At 46.3% G+C, this 17214-nt stretch overlaps 1 protein-coding gene across 2 annotated transcripts in view; it reads right to left on the bottom strand.

Moving 5' to 3' along the window:
• Positions 1-1386, bottom strand: part of ZPBP (zona pellucida binding protein) — a 93584-nt gene extending 92198 nt beyond the window's left edge. For both annotated transcript variants that reach the window (XM_081343634.1, XM_081343633.1), the window contains exon 1: positions 1210-1386. In XM_081343634.1, coding sequence (XP_081199760.1) covers positions 1210-1318 — 109 coding nt within the window. In that variant the 5' untranslated portion in view covers positions 1319-1386. The remainder of the gene's footprint in view (positions 1-1209) is intronic.
• Positions 1387-17214: the final 15828 nt, after the last annotated feature.

Here is a 17214-nt window from a genome sequence, read left to right as displayed (position 1 = left end):
TGAAACAAAGGAAAGTTGAACAGAAAACTAGGAAGCGATAAAAAGTCTATATGCTTATATCTAGTACCCAAATGAATTCCGGGACTGAAATTTATTTTAAGATATTTTGTACCTTTTCCTGACACATTAATTTTTGGTGGGAGGAAGGGAGAATAGATATATAACATTGAAATCATTCCCTTCAATTATGTGAAACCTAATAGACATTGGGAAAATTTAATATAACAATGAGAATTCATCAATATTATCCAATGTTTGCCAGAGAAGAAAGTACTATACCTTTCCAGTTAGTAGAAATAATTGGTGATATTTTTGACAGGCAAATAAATCCATTGTTACATACTTCTATCATGAATGTATGTATTACAATACTATGATAAGTACATTATAGAAGTAGATCAATCAGTTTCCCAAAAGGTTATTTTGCCAATCCCAAAATAGGTGCCAGAACAAATATGGATTCATCAGTGAGCAGGCCACCAGCATTCCTCCAGTCTCGAGTCTAGTCCATCAGTTTCTCAACACATTGCATAAATCTTTGGTTTAAAAGTTTTGAAGGTTTAAAATAATTCAAAATCAATAATCACTGTGAAGAGCTGTGAATATGTCCCAAAAAGATTTTTAAGTTTCTTCATGATCATTAATCCACGATTATTATTTTTTAAACATGAAATAACAGAATTGTCAGACTCAAGACGTCTATTGGTGAAGCACCTGGGATTTAGCACTTTATATATTCAACTGGGTGAGGGCAATTTACATAGGAAGCATTCCACCTAGTTCCCCAAAAATTACTTCAGAAGGCTTTCAGAAGATTGAAAGGTAAAATCTATATGGGAATGAAACACAAAATTCTCCAGTCAATTTTTTTTTTGCAAAAACTGGGTTATTCATACGGAGACCATACATTACTAGCCCAGGAAACATGGATTGGAAGACAGAATGCCAACTGCCCAACTACAAACACTGGCTTGTAGGCTTTTCTATGCGAATCATTACTATGGGTTTGCTTGCTAGTTATACTCCTCCGTCCAGCAACCATAGACGATTAAACCAATCAAACATGCAGTATTATCGGGGACTTTCCTCGCGAATTACGCTACCAATATACCAGGAGGAAGACAGAAGGCACATTATGGACTCAAGGGGGTCGAGCTGGGAAGCCTCCTGTACCCTTCCTCCTAAATATTGAAGTACGCGCTCTTTTACCTAAGGGAAATCCCTGCAATAGGGACAATGCCAGAGCGACCCAAGGAACACAGAAACTCCAGTATGCAGAGGAGAAGTCACGTCTTCTCCGCAATCCTTGGCGCCGCATCCCCGCATGCCAACAAATCCTGCGGGACTGGATAAGTTCCCGCTCTCCGCTCCACTTTTTCGCACGCGGACGTCAACAAATTCTTTAGTCGCTGGCGTCGAATGCCTCTCGTCACAACGGAAAGGGGGAGGGGCGGAGGAAGTACAATGAAGCTCGGCGCAGAAGTGTTCGGCTGGCGTCTTCGCGTGGCGTGGAGCGCTCGGCTGCGACTCTTACGCAATTACAAACTATTGGCTATATCATCATATCGGTGACCTAAAAGCCTAGTTGACTTATTGGCCATAATTTCTCCGTGTATTTAAATTACCATTACTTTGAGCAGTACATGACTTAATAGGTTTTTGCCTTTTTCTGCACTCTTAGAACGTTCTCTATGTCTTACCCAATTCATTTGTGTAGGTTAAGAAGTTCTGCCTCTGCTAATTGTAATTTAGCTACGAATCAGTGTCACTTTCAGCAAGAAAGGACACAATAGCGCAGATCGTGGGGGTGGGGTGAGGGGGTGGGGGAATGTACCGTGTCTTTAAATGAATTGAAGGTCTGGAATGGATAGGTGAACTTTTTGCTGGTTAACAAATATATGTAGAAAACACCACGTAGTCATGAGGGACTTTGAAATCAACTGGGAGACAAACCCTGCATCAAGTGATGGATGGTTCCTTACAAACAAAGTTGCTGACAACTTTGTTATCTGAAAGGTAGAGGGGATAGCTATACTGGACCTAATTCTTCCTAACAGAAGAAATGATACAGGGGGTTGAAGTTGCAGGAACTTTAGGGGAGAATGACCATGTCATTCAATATAATGTAGACACAAGAAATGGAACATAATCAAACCAGTGTCTTAGACTTTAAAATAACTGATTTCAATAAACAGAGTTTGGGAAGGATTCCATGGGTGAAAACCCACTCTAAACAACATGATTATAAAAGCCCAGTCCAGCTAATATCATTGAAAAAGAAACCAGCATGGTAACTCTCTGATAAACTGAAAGACAAAAAGGATAAAAAATGGAAAGAGGGACACATTAGTCAGGGAGAATATCAGCATATAGCCCAAATTTGCAAAGATAAAGTGCAGAAAGTTAAAGCTCAAATGAACTTGCAAATGTCAAAAATAATAAAGTTTCTTTTAACATATTAAAAAACAAGAAAAAAGTCAAGGAAACAAGTGTTCCACACTAATGGGCGACAATGGTAAGGAAGTGACTCACAACAAAGAGAAAGAGCTGGTTAATTCTTTCTTTGCATCTGTCTTCATCCAAGAAGAAAAAATAGCCAACCTACCAGAAACAGAATTGTAAAAGACTAGGAATGCTAATTACATTAGGAAATAAAATGGTAAGAGAACACCTGTCTACTGTAGACAAATTCAAATCACCAAGTCATGATAGATTACATCCCAGAGTTCTGAAGGAGCTGGTAGCTATGATCTCAGAACCAGTGCTTTTTTTCTAAAAAAAAAAAAACAAGGTGCCAGAACCTGCCCCACTTTACATCGGGGAAGACTGTGTGAAGAGAGTTTCCTACTGTCAGAATCCATTTATATCATATTCATAAATGTATGTTTAAAACATTATTCCATCTCCTGAAGAGGAGAGAACGGATGTGTATTGAGCTGGTATTAGGCATTTCAAAGGAAAAGAGAAGCCTTTTGAACTGGGGAAACAAAAGGGGGGGCTAGCATCTGGCTTGTGTCACGGAAGAGAGCAATAAACATAAAAGGTCCTAAGTTCCTTTTTCCCACGAGAGGGATGATACGAGGTAAATGATGGGGGACTGACCAAATGGGGTTAAGGGGGGGGGGTGTTAAACCTGGAACTCTTTATAAAGGTTTAGTTCGTGGAACAATATTAAGTCCTGTCTTGTATTCCTACAACCAAGCATATCATAGTAAAGATTCTTTTTGGACTAGATTTGGCTCCAAGAGTTTTGTCTTCCTAAGACGTGGATTGGGGTGGGTCCTGACATTAGACAGGACTTGCACTGGAAGTCAACCTGGAAGGAGAAACCTTACTGGGGGACTTTGCAAATAAATATGATGTCTGACGATGAAGCAAGAGAGGAGGGAAGCCCCACGGAGAAGGAGACTTCCTCCCAGCTGAATTCCCAGAAACACTGGGAAGCTGAAGTGTCATATTCCTCCTGGGAGGAAACGGTGGAGCAGCATGAATGGAACCCCGGTGGTCGATGGGCGTTGGAAGGAAAAGTGAGTGGGAAAAGGCTTTGGGAGAAGTGACCCTGAGACGGAGCGACCACCAACCGGAATGGAAACTAGAGATGGAGAACTCCCTGCACGCCAGTGAGGAAGAGCGGATTCTGGAAAAAGCCATTGACTTGATGAAAGCAACCCTGAGCTCACTAAGGGAGGAGAGAGCTGGAAACCGCAACCAACGCAACACCTGGGGTCGCAACTGGAGGGGTAACGGAAGGGATCCAACACCTGAAACCCCAGGGCCGTCCAATGGAAGAAGAGTCGCTGACTCAGCAGTACCTCCCCCCCAGACGGGGATTGAGATGAGGAGCGATACCCTCCGCAGCGCAAACAATGCTCCAGTCAAAGATTCCCACCCCTGGAAGCAAAGTTCAAGGGGGAACCATCACGACTGGGATTTTTCCTAACCCAAGACCTCAGCTACATGGAAGAGTACGGACGGGACATCCCCAGTGACAAAACATGCATCTGAATTGTGCAATCTGCCCTGGACGGGACGGCTGCAGACTGGGTGGTGAACCTGCATGACTTCAACACCCCAGAACTCAATGACTTCAACCGATTCATGTCATCCTTGAGGTGATGATTCGAGGATCGTTTGGCTGACCGGAAGGCCCGGGAGAGAATCAAAACGGTGAGGCAGGGCAGGCGAACAGTGGCCAAATATACCCAAGAATTCCGAGCCATCGCCAGCAAGCTGAACTGGCCAAAAGACATCCTCCTCAGCCATTTCAAAGACGGTCTAATCTACGACCTGTATGACGCTTGCCTGCCTCGAGGAGACCCCTACCATCTCAATGACTGGTATGTCCTGGCAGAGGAAGTGGAAATAGACCTATTGAAGAGACAACGCAGAGGAAAGCCATGGGGCCGCCTGCCACTCGAGCAAACACATGAGGGGGAAAACCCACCGGCCACGGCTAAAAAATCAAAGGGATGTTTCAATTGCAGGAGAGAGGGCCACCGTGCTGCAGAATGTCATTCAAAAGCTCCTCCACACAAAACAGAGGCATCATCTTCCAAAAAGCTGGGGAAGTCTCAAGGCAACCCAAAAGAATCTTCCATGAAGGGGACAGAGGCTGTAGAGTCCACAATTCCTGCCAAAACCTGGGATTGGACTCTGGCCTACACCGCAGGGGCGGTGGATACCTCGAAAGACAGCTCAGAGGGAGAATCATTGGTAAGTGGACCTCTTCCAACCATACTTAAGACAGTGACTATATTAGCTTCCTCTATACCTAAAGCTATCGAAATAAAGGCTCTGATAGACTCTGGCTGCATCCGCTGCCTCATCAGCCCAACACTGGTGGAGAAACTGAGCATCCCAGTGAGGAGGCTAAAACAAGCAATCTCCTTCAGTCAATTAGATGGATCTATAGCAGGGGGGGGACCAGCTACCCTAGCCACTTTACCAATCCACATGTCCCTGGGGTCTCATGAGGAAGACATAACGTTTATAGTGGCCCCAGGCATGGAATGCCCAATGATTTTAGGACTGGAATGGCTGAAGAAATGGAACCCCAGGATAAACTGGAGGACAGCAGAACTCAACTTCCCAAAAGGGGAGCAGAAAAAAGTAAAAACCCCAAACACCCCCCCAACCCAAAGGGAGGAGACAGAAGCAGTGGGGAAAGAGAAGGGGTTACCAGAGATACCAGAGGAATACAGGGACCTGGCTGAGGTTTTCAGTGAGAAGAGGGCAGATGAACTTCCCCCCCACTGCCCCACAGACTGCACCATAGAATTCAAACCCGGAGCAAAACTCCCAAAACCCAGGATGTAGGCCATGAGCCCAAGGGAAATGGCAGAAATGGAAAGATTCATAAAGAAAAACTTAGAAAGAGGATTTATTGAGCCTGCCAAACCCAAAGTGGCCGCCCCGGTTCTGTTCAGGGAGAAGAAAGATGGTTCTTTCCGCTTGTGTGTGGATTACCGTAATCTGAATACAATTAGTGAATGTAATCTGTACCCCCTTCCCCTAATGAAGGATATGCTATCCCACCTATCGAAAGGAAGGATTTTTGATAAAAGCAACATATAGGTAGTCCTCGCCTTATGAGCACAACTGAGCCCAAAATTTTCATTGCTAAACAAGATAGTTGTTAAGTGAGTTTTATCCCTTTTAAAAGTCTTTCTTGCCACAGTTGTGAAGGGAATCACTGCATTTGTTAAGTTGTTAACATAGTGGTTAATTGAATCTGGCCGCCTCATTGACTTTGCTTGTCAGACAAGTCTGACAAGCCTCCTTAAGTAACACCAGCTGCCTGCAATTAGTGCAGGTTCGCATCCCACCAGGCTCAAGGTTGACTCAGCCTTCCATCCTTCCGAGGTAGGTAAAATGAGGACCCAGATTGTTGGGGGCAATTAAGCTGACTTTGTAATAATGACGCTTGGGGGGGGGCGAAAGCCCTAATAAGCAGGCATATACATAGAATGAAGGCTACTGCTAAGCTTGTAAGCCGCCCTGAGTCTTCGGAGAAGGGCGGGATATAAATAGAATTAAAATAAAATAAAAATAAAATAAATGGAAGACTGCATTCAACTGCCCAATGGGGTGCTACCAATTCAAAGTATTGCCATTCGGACTGCAAGGGGCCCCCACAGTCTTTATGCAATTAATTAATGACGTGCTAAGAAAGCACCTATATAAGGGGGTCCTGGTTTACCTCGATGACATTCTTATCTTCACAGAAACCAAAGAGAAACATATCAAACTAGTCAGAGCAGTCCTGAAAAAGTTGCGAGCTGCCCATTTATATGCTAAATTATCAAAGTGTGAATTCCATCAGAAAAAAATCGACTACCTAGGATATCGCATATCTCCAGAGGGCATCTAAATGGACCCTGAGAAGGTCAGGGCAGTATTAGAGTGGGCACCCCCCCCACACACACGGAAGCAATTGCAAAGTTTCCTGGGGTTTGCAAATTTCTACTGCCAATTCATCCCCGCATTTGGCCAAATAGCCATGCCCCTCACAAATTTGTTGAAAACGAAGGGAGGGTCCCCCGAGAAACCCAGCCAGCCTCTAAAATGGTCAATGGAATGTCAAGCAGCATTTGAGAGGCTAAAGAGACTCTTTTCTGCTGAACCTGTACTTAAACACCCAGATCCCAACAAACCTTTTGTAATACAGGCAGATGCGAGCGACGTAGCAGTCGGAGCCGTATTACTACAGGAAAATGATGGGGCGTTGCAACCTTGCACATATACATCCAGGAAACTTACAGAAACTGAACAACGATGGCCAATATGGGAGAAGGAAGCATTCTCATTAAGGTGGTCGTTATTAACATGGCGCCAATTTTTGGAAGGAAATAAAATACCTTTCCAGGTCTGGACTGACCACAAAAATTTAGAAGCACTAAGAACGCCCAGGAAACTCACTCCTAAGCAAGCCTGCTGGTCCCAACACTTTCACCGATTCAATTTCACTCTCAAACACTTGCCGGGGAGGAAGAACTTCCTGGCGGACGCATTATCTTGCATGCCCCAATATAACAGCACACGGGTAACTGACTTTAAACCACTCGTACCAGAACAACAACTGGCAGCACCAGTCACCACCAGGGCACAAGTAAAAATGAAGCCGAAAGTGGATAGCCAAACCGGAATAGAATTCCGAAAGTCCTTGGAAGGGGACGAATGGTTCCAGAAAAATAGGCATGTGTGCACTATTAAAGATGGGTTACCTTGGGTGGGTGAGAGGTTATACATACCTGCTACCCAGAGGACCAATTTCATGCAACTGTGCCATGATACAAAATCAGCAGGACATTTCCGGTTTGTAAAACATTACACTTAACTAAAAGGCAATTTTGGTGGCCATCTATGAAAAAAGACATAGAAAGCTATGTGAGCAGTTGTAAATTTGTGCAATGGCCAAGAGGTTAGAAGGGAAATCGCCAGGATTGTTACAACCGGTGGTGAATCCCTCAGTCCCATGGAAAGAAATAGCCATGGACTTTATCGTAGAACTACCAGAAAGCAACGGAAACACCATTGTCTGGACTGTCACTGATCTGTTCTCTAAGCAAGTCCATTTCATACCTTGCCAAAAAATCCAACTGCAAAAGCATTAGCAAAGCTTTTTGTACAACATATTTACAGATTGCATGGGGCACCACAACGCATCATATCTGACAGGGAGGTGCAATTTACCTCAGCATTTTGGAAGGAATTTTTATCCCTGTTAGGAACTACCCAAGGACTGACATCTAGTCAAGGGAATGGGCAATCTGAACGGTCTAATGCAGTACTTGAGCAATATTTAAAATGTTATATAAGTTTCCAACAGACGGACTGGGCAGACCTACTGCCTTTCGCAGAAGTGGCATATAACAATGCAGTTCACTCCAGCACAGGTTACACTCCTTTTCAAGTAGCTACAGGCCAGAGCTTCAACCCCATACCTGATCTAACCCCAAAACAACCAGTAATTCCAGAACTAAAGGAATGGATTGCTCAGTTACAATACACCTGGCCTATTGTCAGAAAAGTGTTAACAGAGGCTAGTGTTCTGTACCAGCCTACTACTGGCCCTGCAGATAAGGCAGGGACAACCCCTTTACAAGAAGGCAAGAGGCTGGAACTAAGCCTGCCAAATTTATGGACACAAAAGCAAACAGAGCAAAAACAAGACACGAACCATGAAACAGGAGCTATTGAAATGGTTGCCTTCGGCAAACCAGCCCTCCCATGCATTCCCCTTTTAAACAGTTCAGGGTGTGGCTTCTCTCTGCCTCCTTCCTAGGTGCCCCATTGCCTTCCTCTGTTTACTCCTGATTGACTGCCTCCTGCGTTGGGCGTCCTTGAACAGGGCCAGCTGTGGGTCATCTTCATCCACGCTGTCAGGCTCACACAGCTGGGTCTGCATCGTAACCAGGTGGGAGGGGCCTGGCTGAGGGCTCTCATCAGCAAGGTCTCCAACACCCTCAGCAACCTCTCCAACACCCCCCTCCTCCTCCTCTGAATCGTCCGACCCAACTGCTCAACCCTGAATCACAACAGCTAGATTAGCACACAAGACACAGGCAGACAAGAAAAGAGCTGATCCCACACCGTTCAAGGTGGGAGAGATGGTATATCTGTCTACAAAATGTCTCCAACCCTGTAAAAAACTAGGACCAAAATACATTGGACCTTTTCTAATTAAAAGAATCATAAACCCAGTAACAGTTGAATTAAAGGTAAAGGTAAAGGTTCCCCCGCACATACGTGCTAGTCGTTTCCGACTCTAGGGGCCGGTGCTCATCTCCGTTTCAAAGCCGAAGAGCCAGCGCTTGTCCGAGGACGTCTCTGTGGTCTTGTGCCTGGCATGACTGTAGACGCCAAAGGCGCACGGAACGCTGTTACCTTCCCACCGTAGTGGTCCCTATTTTTCTATTTGCATTTTTTACGTGCTTTCGAACTGCTAGGTTGGCAGAAGCTGGGACGAGTAACAGGCGCTCACTCTGCTACGCGGCACTCGGGATTCAACCCACCAAACTGCCGACCTTCTGATCGACAAACTCAGCGTCCTAATCCACTGAGCCACTGCGTCCCTACAGTTGAATTAGGACTACCTAAAAATCTTAGACAAATACACCCAATCTTTCACTGCAGTCTAATAAAGAGAGAACAACAATCTCCCCTACGAACAAAAATTCCACCACCACCACCTCCCATCATGGTGGAAGGGGAACAACATTTTGAGGTGAAAGAAATTCTGGATTCCAGGAAACATCATGGAACGACCCAATATTTAGTGGCTTGGAAACATCTCCCCTCCTCAGAAAACGAATGGGTCAGCAAACGCCACGTTAAAACACCAAAGCTGCTTAAGAGATTTCATACAAAATATCCGAACAAACCGAGTTAACATTTATATATGTTTTTTTTTCTTTTTCTTTTCTTTTCTTCCCCTACAGATGGACACATCTTTTTTCTAAGGAGAGCGGACTGTCAGAATCCATTTGTATCATATTCATAAATGTATGTTTAAAACATTATTCCATGGATTCTGCCCTCTCCCGAAGATGAGAGAACGGATGTGTATTGAGCTGGTATTAGGCATTTCAAAGGAAAAGAGAAGCCTTTTGAACTGGGGAAACAAAAGGGGGGGCTAGCATCTGGCTTGTGTCATGGAAGAGAGCAATAAACATAAAAGGTCCTAAGTTCCTTTTTCCCATGAGAGGGATGATACGAGGTAAATGATGGGGGACTGACCAAATGGGGTTAAGGGGGGATTAAACCGGGAACTCTTTATAAGGTTTTAGTTCGTGGAACAATATTAAGTCCTGTCTTGTATTCCTACAACCAAGCATGTCATAGTAAAGATTCTTTTTGGACTAGATTTGGCTCCAAGAGTTTTGTCTTCCTAAGACGTGGTTTGGAGTGGGTCCTGACACCTCCTTTAAATTTCTGGGAGTCTACCTCTGTGAAGATCTGACCTGGAAAGTTAATACAACCCAGGTGGCTAGAAAGGCCCAACAGAGACTTCACTTTCTCAGGGTCTTGCGGAAGAACAGGGTAGAACAACGGCTAATGACCCTCTTTTACCGGTCTACTATAGAGAGCGTCCTCTCGTGTGGTATTGTGGTTTGGTATGCTGGTCTGACAGCCGTGGATAGGAAAGTATTACAGAGGGTGGTGAGTACAGCACAAGACATTGTGGGCTGTCCCCTGACGCCACTGGATGACATCTCCAGGGTTCGTTGCCTTGGAAGATTGAGGAAAATTCTCAGGGATGACTCACACCCTAGACGGTATCTCTTTACTCTCCTACCATCTGGTAGGAGATATAGGAGTATAGCCAGCTGCACCAACAGGCTGAAAAACAGCTTTTATCCATGGGCTGTTAGGCTTTTGAACATGAAATAATTTTTATAAACTTTATGCAGAATTGACTTGGGAGGCCGGTGTGTGGTGCAATTAGTGCAATAAGATGGAGATTTGTTGTCACTGTGAGTTGGGGGGGTGGGAGCACAAAGGGAGGCTCAGCTAATCTCAATGTATACATGGATGTACTTTGACAATAAAGGTTCATTCATTCAACTCTCATCTTGGTGGGTGCAAGAGATGGGGGGAGTGGTGCTGCTGCAGTCATGAGTGTGAGGGGTGTTGGTGGCGGGCTCCCCCCCGGGGCCGGAGCCAGCATGGCTGGTGCTGTGGGTGCAGCAGGACCCACTCTATATGGCGGGGCTGTGCGGGGTGGGCAGCGGAGGTGGTGCGTGCCAGGTGATTCAGGGCAGCCACTTGATTTGATTTGATTTGATTTACTATATTTATATGCTGCCCTTCTCCCTAAGGACTCAGGGCGGCTCACAACAATAAAAACTGAAAAAGAACATGAAAATACAAAATTTAAAAAAGAATTAAACAGTAGATATGTTCAATACATAGTAATTTAACCCCATAAAACCAAATTTAAAACCATAGTCAGTCCAGGCCCGATTCTTGAAACATCCATGTCTTCAGGTCACGGCGAAAGGACCGAAGATCAGGGGCCATCCGCAGCTCCAGAGGCAGCTCATTCCAGAAGGTCGGCGTGCCCACAGAGAAGGCTCTCCGCCTAGGGGTCGCTAGCCGGCATTTCTTAACCGATGAAACTCTGAGTAGGCCGACCCTGTGGGAGCGAACTGGGTGATGAGAGGTTGACAATGGCAGCAGGTGGTCTCGCAAATACCCCGGGCCTAAGCCATGTAGCCCCTTCATGGATTACTGCCTTGTCGTGGCGAAGGGGCTTGCATAATTCAATGAAGCTATGAGCTATGCCATGCAGGGCCACCCAAGACGGAAAGGTCATAGCAGAGAGTTCTGACAAAACGTGATCCACTGGAGAAGGAAATGGCAACCCACTCCAGTATCTTTGCCATGAAAACCCTATGGACAGTACCAAAAGGCAAAACGATATGACGCTGGAAGATGAGCCCCTCAGGTCGGAAGGCGTCCAATATGCTACTGGGGAAGAGCAGAGGGCTAGTACTAGTAGCGCCAGAAAGAATGAAGCAACTGGGCCAAAGCCGAAAGGACGCTCAGCTGTGGATGTGTCTGGTGGTGAAAGGAAAGTCCGATGCTGTAAAGATTTTTTCTCCATAGGAACCTGGAATGTAAGATCCATGAATCAAGTAAAGCTGGACGTGGTCAAACAAGAGATGACAAGACTGAACATCGACATCTTAGGTATCAGCGAACTAAAATGGACAGGAATGGGTGAATTTAATTCAGATGACCATCAGGTATACTACTGCGGGCAAGAATCCCTCAGAAGAAATGGAGTAGCCTTCATAGTCAATAAAAGAGTAGGAAAAGCAATACTGGGATACAATCCTCAAAATGACAGAATGATCTCAGTTCGAATCCAAGGCAAACCATTCAATATCACAGTAGTCCAAGTCTATGCCCCAACCACCAGTGCTGAAGAGGATGAAATTGACCGGTTCTATGAAGCCCTACAGCACCTTATAGAAGTAACACCAAAAAATGATGTCCTTATCATCATGGGGGATTGGAATGCTAAAGTAGGAAGCCAAAAGATAACTGGAATAACAGGCAAGTTTGGCCTTGGAGTACAAAATGAAGCAGGGCACAGGCTGATAGAATTTTGTCAAGAGAATACGATGGTCATAGCAAACACTCTTTTCCAACAACCCAAGAGACGGCTCTACACATGGACATCACCAGACGGTCAACACAGAAATCAGATTGACTATATGCTCTGCAGCCAAAGATGGAGAAGCTCTATACAGTCGGTAAAAACAAGACCAGGAGCTGACTGTGGCTCAGACCATGAGCTTCTCCTTGCAAAGTTTAGGCTTAAACTGAAGAAAGCAGGGAAAAGCACTAGGCCACTCAGGTATGAATTAAATCATATCCCTGTTGAATATACAGTAGAGGTGACAAATAGATTTAAGGAATTATATCTGATAGACAGAGTGCCTGAAGAACTATGGACAGAGGTTCGCGACATTGTACAACAGGTAGCAACCAAAACCATCCCAAAGAAAAAGAAATGCAAGAAAGCAAAATGGCTGTCTGAGGAAGCTTTGCAAATAGCTGAGGAAAGGAGGGAAGCGAAAGGGAAGGGAGAAAAACATAGATATGCCCAATTGAATGCAGAATTCCAGAGAATAGCTAGAAGAGATAAGAATGCCTTTTTAAATGAACAGTGCAAAGAAATAGAAGAAAACAATAGAATAGGGAGGACCAGAGATCTTTTCAAGAAAATTGGAGAGATGAAGGGAACGTTTCATGCAAAAATGGGCATGATAAAGGACCAAAATGGCAGGGACCTAACAGAGGCAGAAGAGATTAAGAAGAGGTGGCAAAATTAAACAGAAGAACTATACAAGAATGAGCTTAACGTCCTAGATAATCACAATGAGGTGGTCACTGACCTCGAGCCAGACATCCTAGAATGTGAGGTGAAGTGGGCCTTATAAAAGCTGAGCAACAACAAAGCTAGTGGAGGTGACAGTATTCCAGCTGAGCTATTCAAAATCTTAAGACAGTGCAGTAAAAGTGCTACACTCAATTTGCCAGCAAATTTGGAAAACTCAACAGTGGCCACAGGATTGGAAAAGATCAGTTTACATTCCAATTCCAAAGAAAGGCACTGCCAAAGAATGTTCAAACTATCGCACCATTGCACTCATTTCTCATGCTAGTAAAGTCATGCTTAAAATCCTACAAGCTAGACTTCAGCAGTATGTGGATCGAGAACTACCAGAAGTACAGGCAAGATTTCGAAGAGGCAGAAGAACTAGAGATCAAATTGCCAACATACGCTGGATCATGGAGAAAGCTAGGGAGTTCCAGAAAAACATCTACTTCTGCTTCATTGACTATGCTAAAGCCTTTGATTGTGTGGATCATAACAAACTCTGGCAAGTTCTTAAAGAGATGGGAGTACCAGACCATCTTATTTGTCTCTTGAGAAACCTATATGCGGGTCAAGAAGCAACAGTGAGAACTGGACACGGAACCACTGATTGGTTCAAAATTGGGAAAGGAGTCCGGCAAGGCTGTATACTGTCGCCCTGCCTATTTTACTTATATGCAGAGCACATCATGAGAAAGGCAGGGCTAGATGAATCAAAAGTTGGAATTAAGATTGCCGGAAGAAATATCAACAACCTAAGATACGCAGATGATGCCACTCTAATGGCAGAAAGTGAAGAAGAACTAAAGAGCCTCTTGTTGCGGGTGAAGAAGGAGAGTGCAAAACTTGGCTTGAAACTTAACATTAAGAAAACCAAGTTCATGGCATCTGGCCCTCTCAATTCCTGGCAAATAGATGGGGAAGAAATGGAGGTAGTGACAGATTTTGTTTTCCTGGGCTCCAAGATCACTGCAGATGGGGACTGTAGCCAAGAAATTAAAAGACGCTTGCTCCTGGGGAGGAAAGCCATGGCAAATCTAGACAGCACACTAAAAAGCAGAGACATCACCCTGTCAACAAAAGTGCGTATAGTCAAGGCTATGGTCTTCCCAGTTGCAATGTATGGCAGTGAAAGCTGGACCATAAGAAAGGCTGAGCGCCAAAGAATTGAGGCCTTTGAACTATGGTGCTGGAGAAGACTCCTGCGAGTCCCTTGGACTGCAAGGCGATCAAACCGGTCAGTCCTAGAGGAGATCAATCCTGACTGCTCTTTAGAAGGCCAGATCTTGAAGCTAAAACTCAAATACTTTGGCCACCTAATGAGAAGGAAGGACTCACTGGAGAAGAGCCTAATGCTGGGAAAGATCGAGGGCAATAGAAGAAGGGGACGACAGAGAATGAGGTGGCTGGATGGAGTCACTGAAGCAGTAGGTGTGAGCTTAAATGGACTCCAGAAGATGGTAGAAGACAGGAAGGCCTGGAGGAATGTTGTCCATAGGGTCGCGATGGGTCGGACACGACTTCGCAGCTAACAACAACAACAAAGCCATGTAGGGCTTTAAAGGTAATTACCAGCACCTTGAATCTCACCCGGAGGACAACTGGAAGCCAATGAAGCTCGCGCAGGAGTGTAGTACCATGGGAGTATCGAGGAACTCTCATAAGTACCCGTGTGGCCGCATTTTGCACCAGCTGAAGCCTCCGGGTATACTTCAAGGGCAACCCCATGTAGAGACCGTTACAGTAATCCAGTCGAGAAGTGACAAGGGCATGGGTGACTGTGCATATGGCATCTCGGTCCAAAAAGGGGCACAACTGGGGCACCAGGCGAACCTGTGCAAAGGCCCCCCTGGTCACAGCAGTTAAATGTTCTTCCAAATTAAGCCGTGAATCCAGGAGGACACCCAGGTTGCGAGCCCTTTCAGAGGGGGGCAATACCTCCCCCCATCAAAAGAGATGGAACATGTTGGACAATACGAGATGCCGGTATCCACAGCCACTCGGTCTTGGAGGGGTTTAGCCTGAACCTGTTCCTTCCCATCTAGACCCGTACCGCCTCCAGGCACCAGGACATCACGTGAAGGGCATCACTGGGTTGGTTTCGGGTGGAGATGAACAACTGGGTATCATCCGCATATTGGTGATACCTCACCCCAAAACCACGAATGATCTCACCCAGCGGCTTCATATAGATGTTAAACAGGAGGGGGGAGAGAACCAACCCCTGAGGCACCCCACAAAAAAGAGGCCTTGGGGTGTATATCTGCCCCTCTGCCAATACAAACTGCGAATGGCCCGAGATGTAGGAGGAGAACCACCGTAAAACAGTGCCTCCCACTCCCAAACCCTTGAGCCGTCGCAGCAAGATACCATGGTCAATGGTATCAAAAGCTGCTGAGAGGTCAAGTAGGACCAGGACAGAGGAACAGCCCCTGTCCTGGGCCCACCAGAGATCATCTATCAGTGCGACCAATGCTGTTTCCGTGCTGTAACTGGGTCTGAAACCGGACTGGTACAGGTTCAGATAGTCCGCTTCATCCAGGAATTGCGGAAGCTGACACGCCACAACACTCTCAACAACCTTCGCTACAAAGCAAAGGTTGGAGACAGGACGATAGTTATTCAATGAGGCCAGGTCCAAGGCAGGCTTCTTGAGGAGGGGCCTCACCACCGCCTCTTTTAAGGTGGAGGGGAAGACACCCTCTGTCAATGGAAGCGTTGACAACTGCCTGGAGCCAGCCTTCTGTCACCTCCCCGGGGGCCGAAACTAGCCAGGAGGGACATCGGTCCAGTAAACAGGTTGTAGCACTTAGTCTGCACATAATCCTGTCCACATCATCCAAAGATACAGGGTCAAACTCACCCCAGATGGTATAACCAAGACCTGCCCCTTCCATTCTGCCAGATTCCACCCAGTCGGAGTCCAAACCAGACCGGATCTGAGCGATTTTGTCCTGCAGATACTGTACAAATTCCTCAGCCCTACCCTGCAAGGGGTCATCCCTCGGTCGCTGATTAAGCAGTGAGCGGGTCACTCTAAACAGAGCGGCTGGGCGGTTATCTGCGGACACGATGAGAGCGGAAAAGTAAGCATGCTTTGCCGCTTCCATCGCCACTAGGTAAGACTTAAGATAAGTTCTCAACTGTGTTCGGTCAGATTCGGATCTGCTGGACCTCCAACGACTCTCTAGGCATCTTTTCCGGCGCTTCATCTCTCAGAGTCCCTCGGTAAACCAGGGGGCCACTTGGGATCCACACTGGGTCAGAGGCCGCAAAGGCACAACTCGATCCAAGGCCCCAGCAGCTGCCCTCTCCCAGGTTGCCACTAGGGAATGTCCCAAGCTCCGTCCGGAACCTCTCAGGGTCCATCAGGTGCCTGGGGCGGAACCACCTGGTCGGTTCTGCCTCCCAGCAGCGGGGGGGGTGGCATACTGAAAGTCTAGCTGGAGAAGAAAATGATCAGACCATGACAGGGGATGGATGGTTAAATCAACCCTACCCAGATCATTAATCCACTGGCCAGAGATAAAAACCAGGTCAAGTGTGTGACCTCCATTATGAGTCAGGTCCTGAATTATTTGAGTCAGGTCCATGGCCGTCATGGAAGCCATGAACTCCCGAGCCAACTCAGATGCCTCACCCATGGAAGGCAAATTGAAATCCCCCAGAACTATAAGCCTGGGGAACTCAATCGCCAACCCGGGCAAGACGTTGAGAAGCTTGGGCAGGGCTGATGATACGCAGCTGGGAGACAGGTACGTAATCAATAGGCCCAACTGAACACCAGGACCCAACTTCAACAGTAGAGATTCACACCTGCCTATCTGAGGGACAGTGGCCACTCACAGACAACGACTCTCCCTAATAATAACCGCCACCCCTCACCCCTGCCCTGGGCCCATGGCTGGTGAAGCACCTGAAAGCCTGGTGGGCATAATTCCAAGAGGGGGACACCTCCTTCTTGGCCCAGCCAGGTCTCCGTGATGCAAGCCAGGTACACGTTCTCCTCCTCAACAAGATCATGTATGAGGGGAGCCTTGTTCACCACGGATGTGGCATTGAAATAAACCAACCTGAGCCCAGGGTTCTGCAATTCTATGCCCCTGGGGAAGTGAGACGAGCAACAAGGGCGGGAACAGGCAACTGCTTGAAGACAGCGGTGGCCCATTCCACAATAACGATAAAGCCCTCTGCTCCCATACTCTCTGCCCCTCCCAATCACCGTCAAGATAGGGAGACCCTCTGCACTCAGAGCTGAGTCTGCCCCCAAACCCCTATTTTCCCCCCCGCGACTGTCCGATGGTCTGGACTGCTGTCTGGGT

Source organism: Vipera berus (assembly GCF_964194415.1).
Source record: "Vipera berus genome assembly, chromosome: Z".
Taxonomy (NCBI): Eukaryota; Metazoa; Chordata; class Lepidosauria; order Squamata; family Viperidae; genus Vipera; species Vipera berus.
The sequence above is the reverse complement of the archived record's forward strand: the minus strand, read 5'-3'. Positions and strand labels throughout refer to the sequence as shown.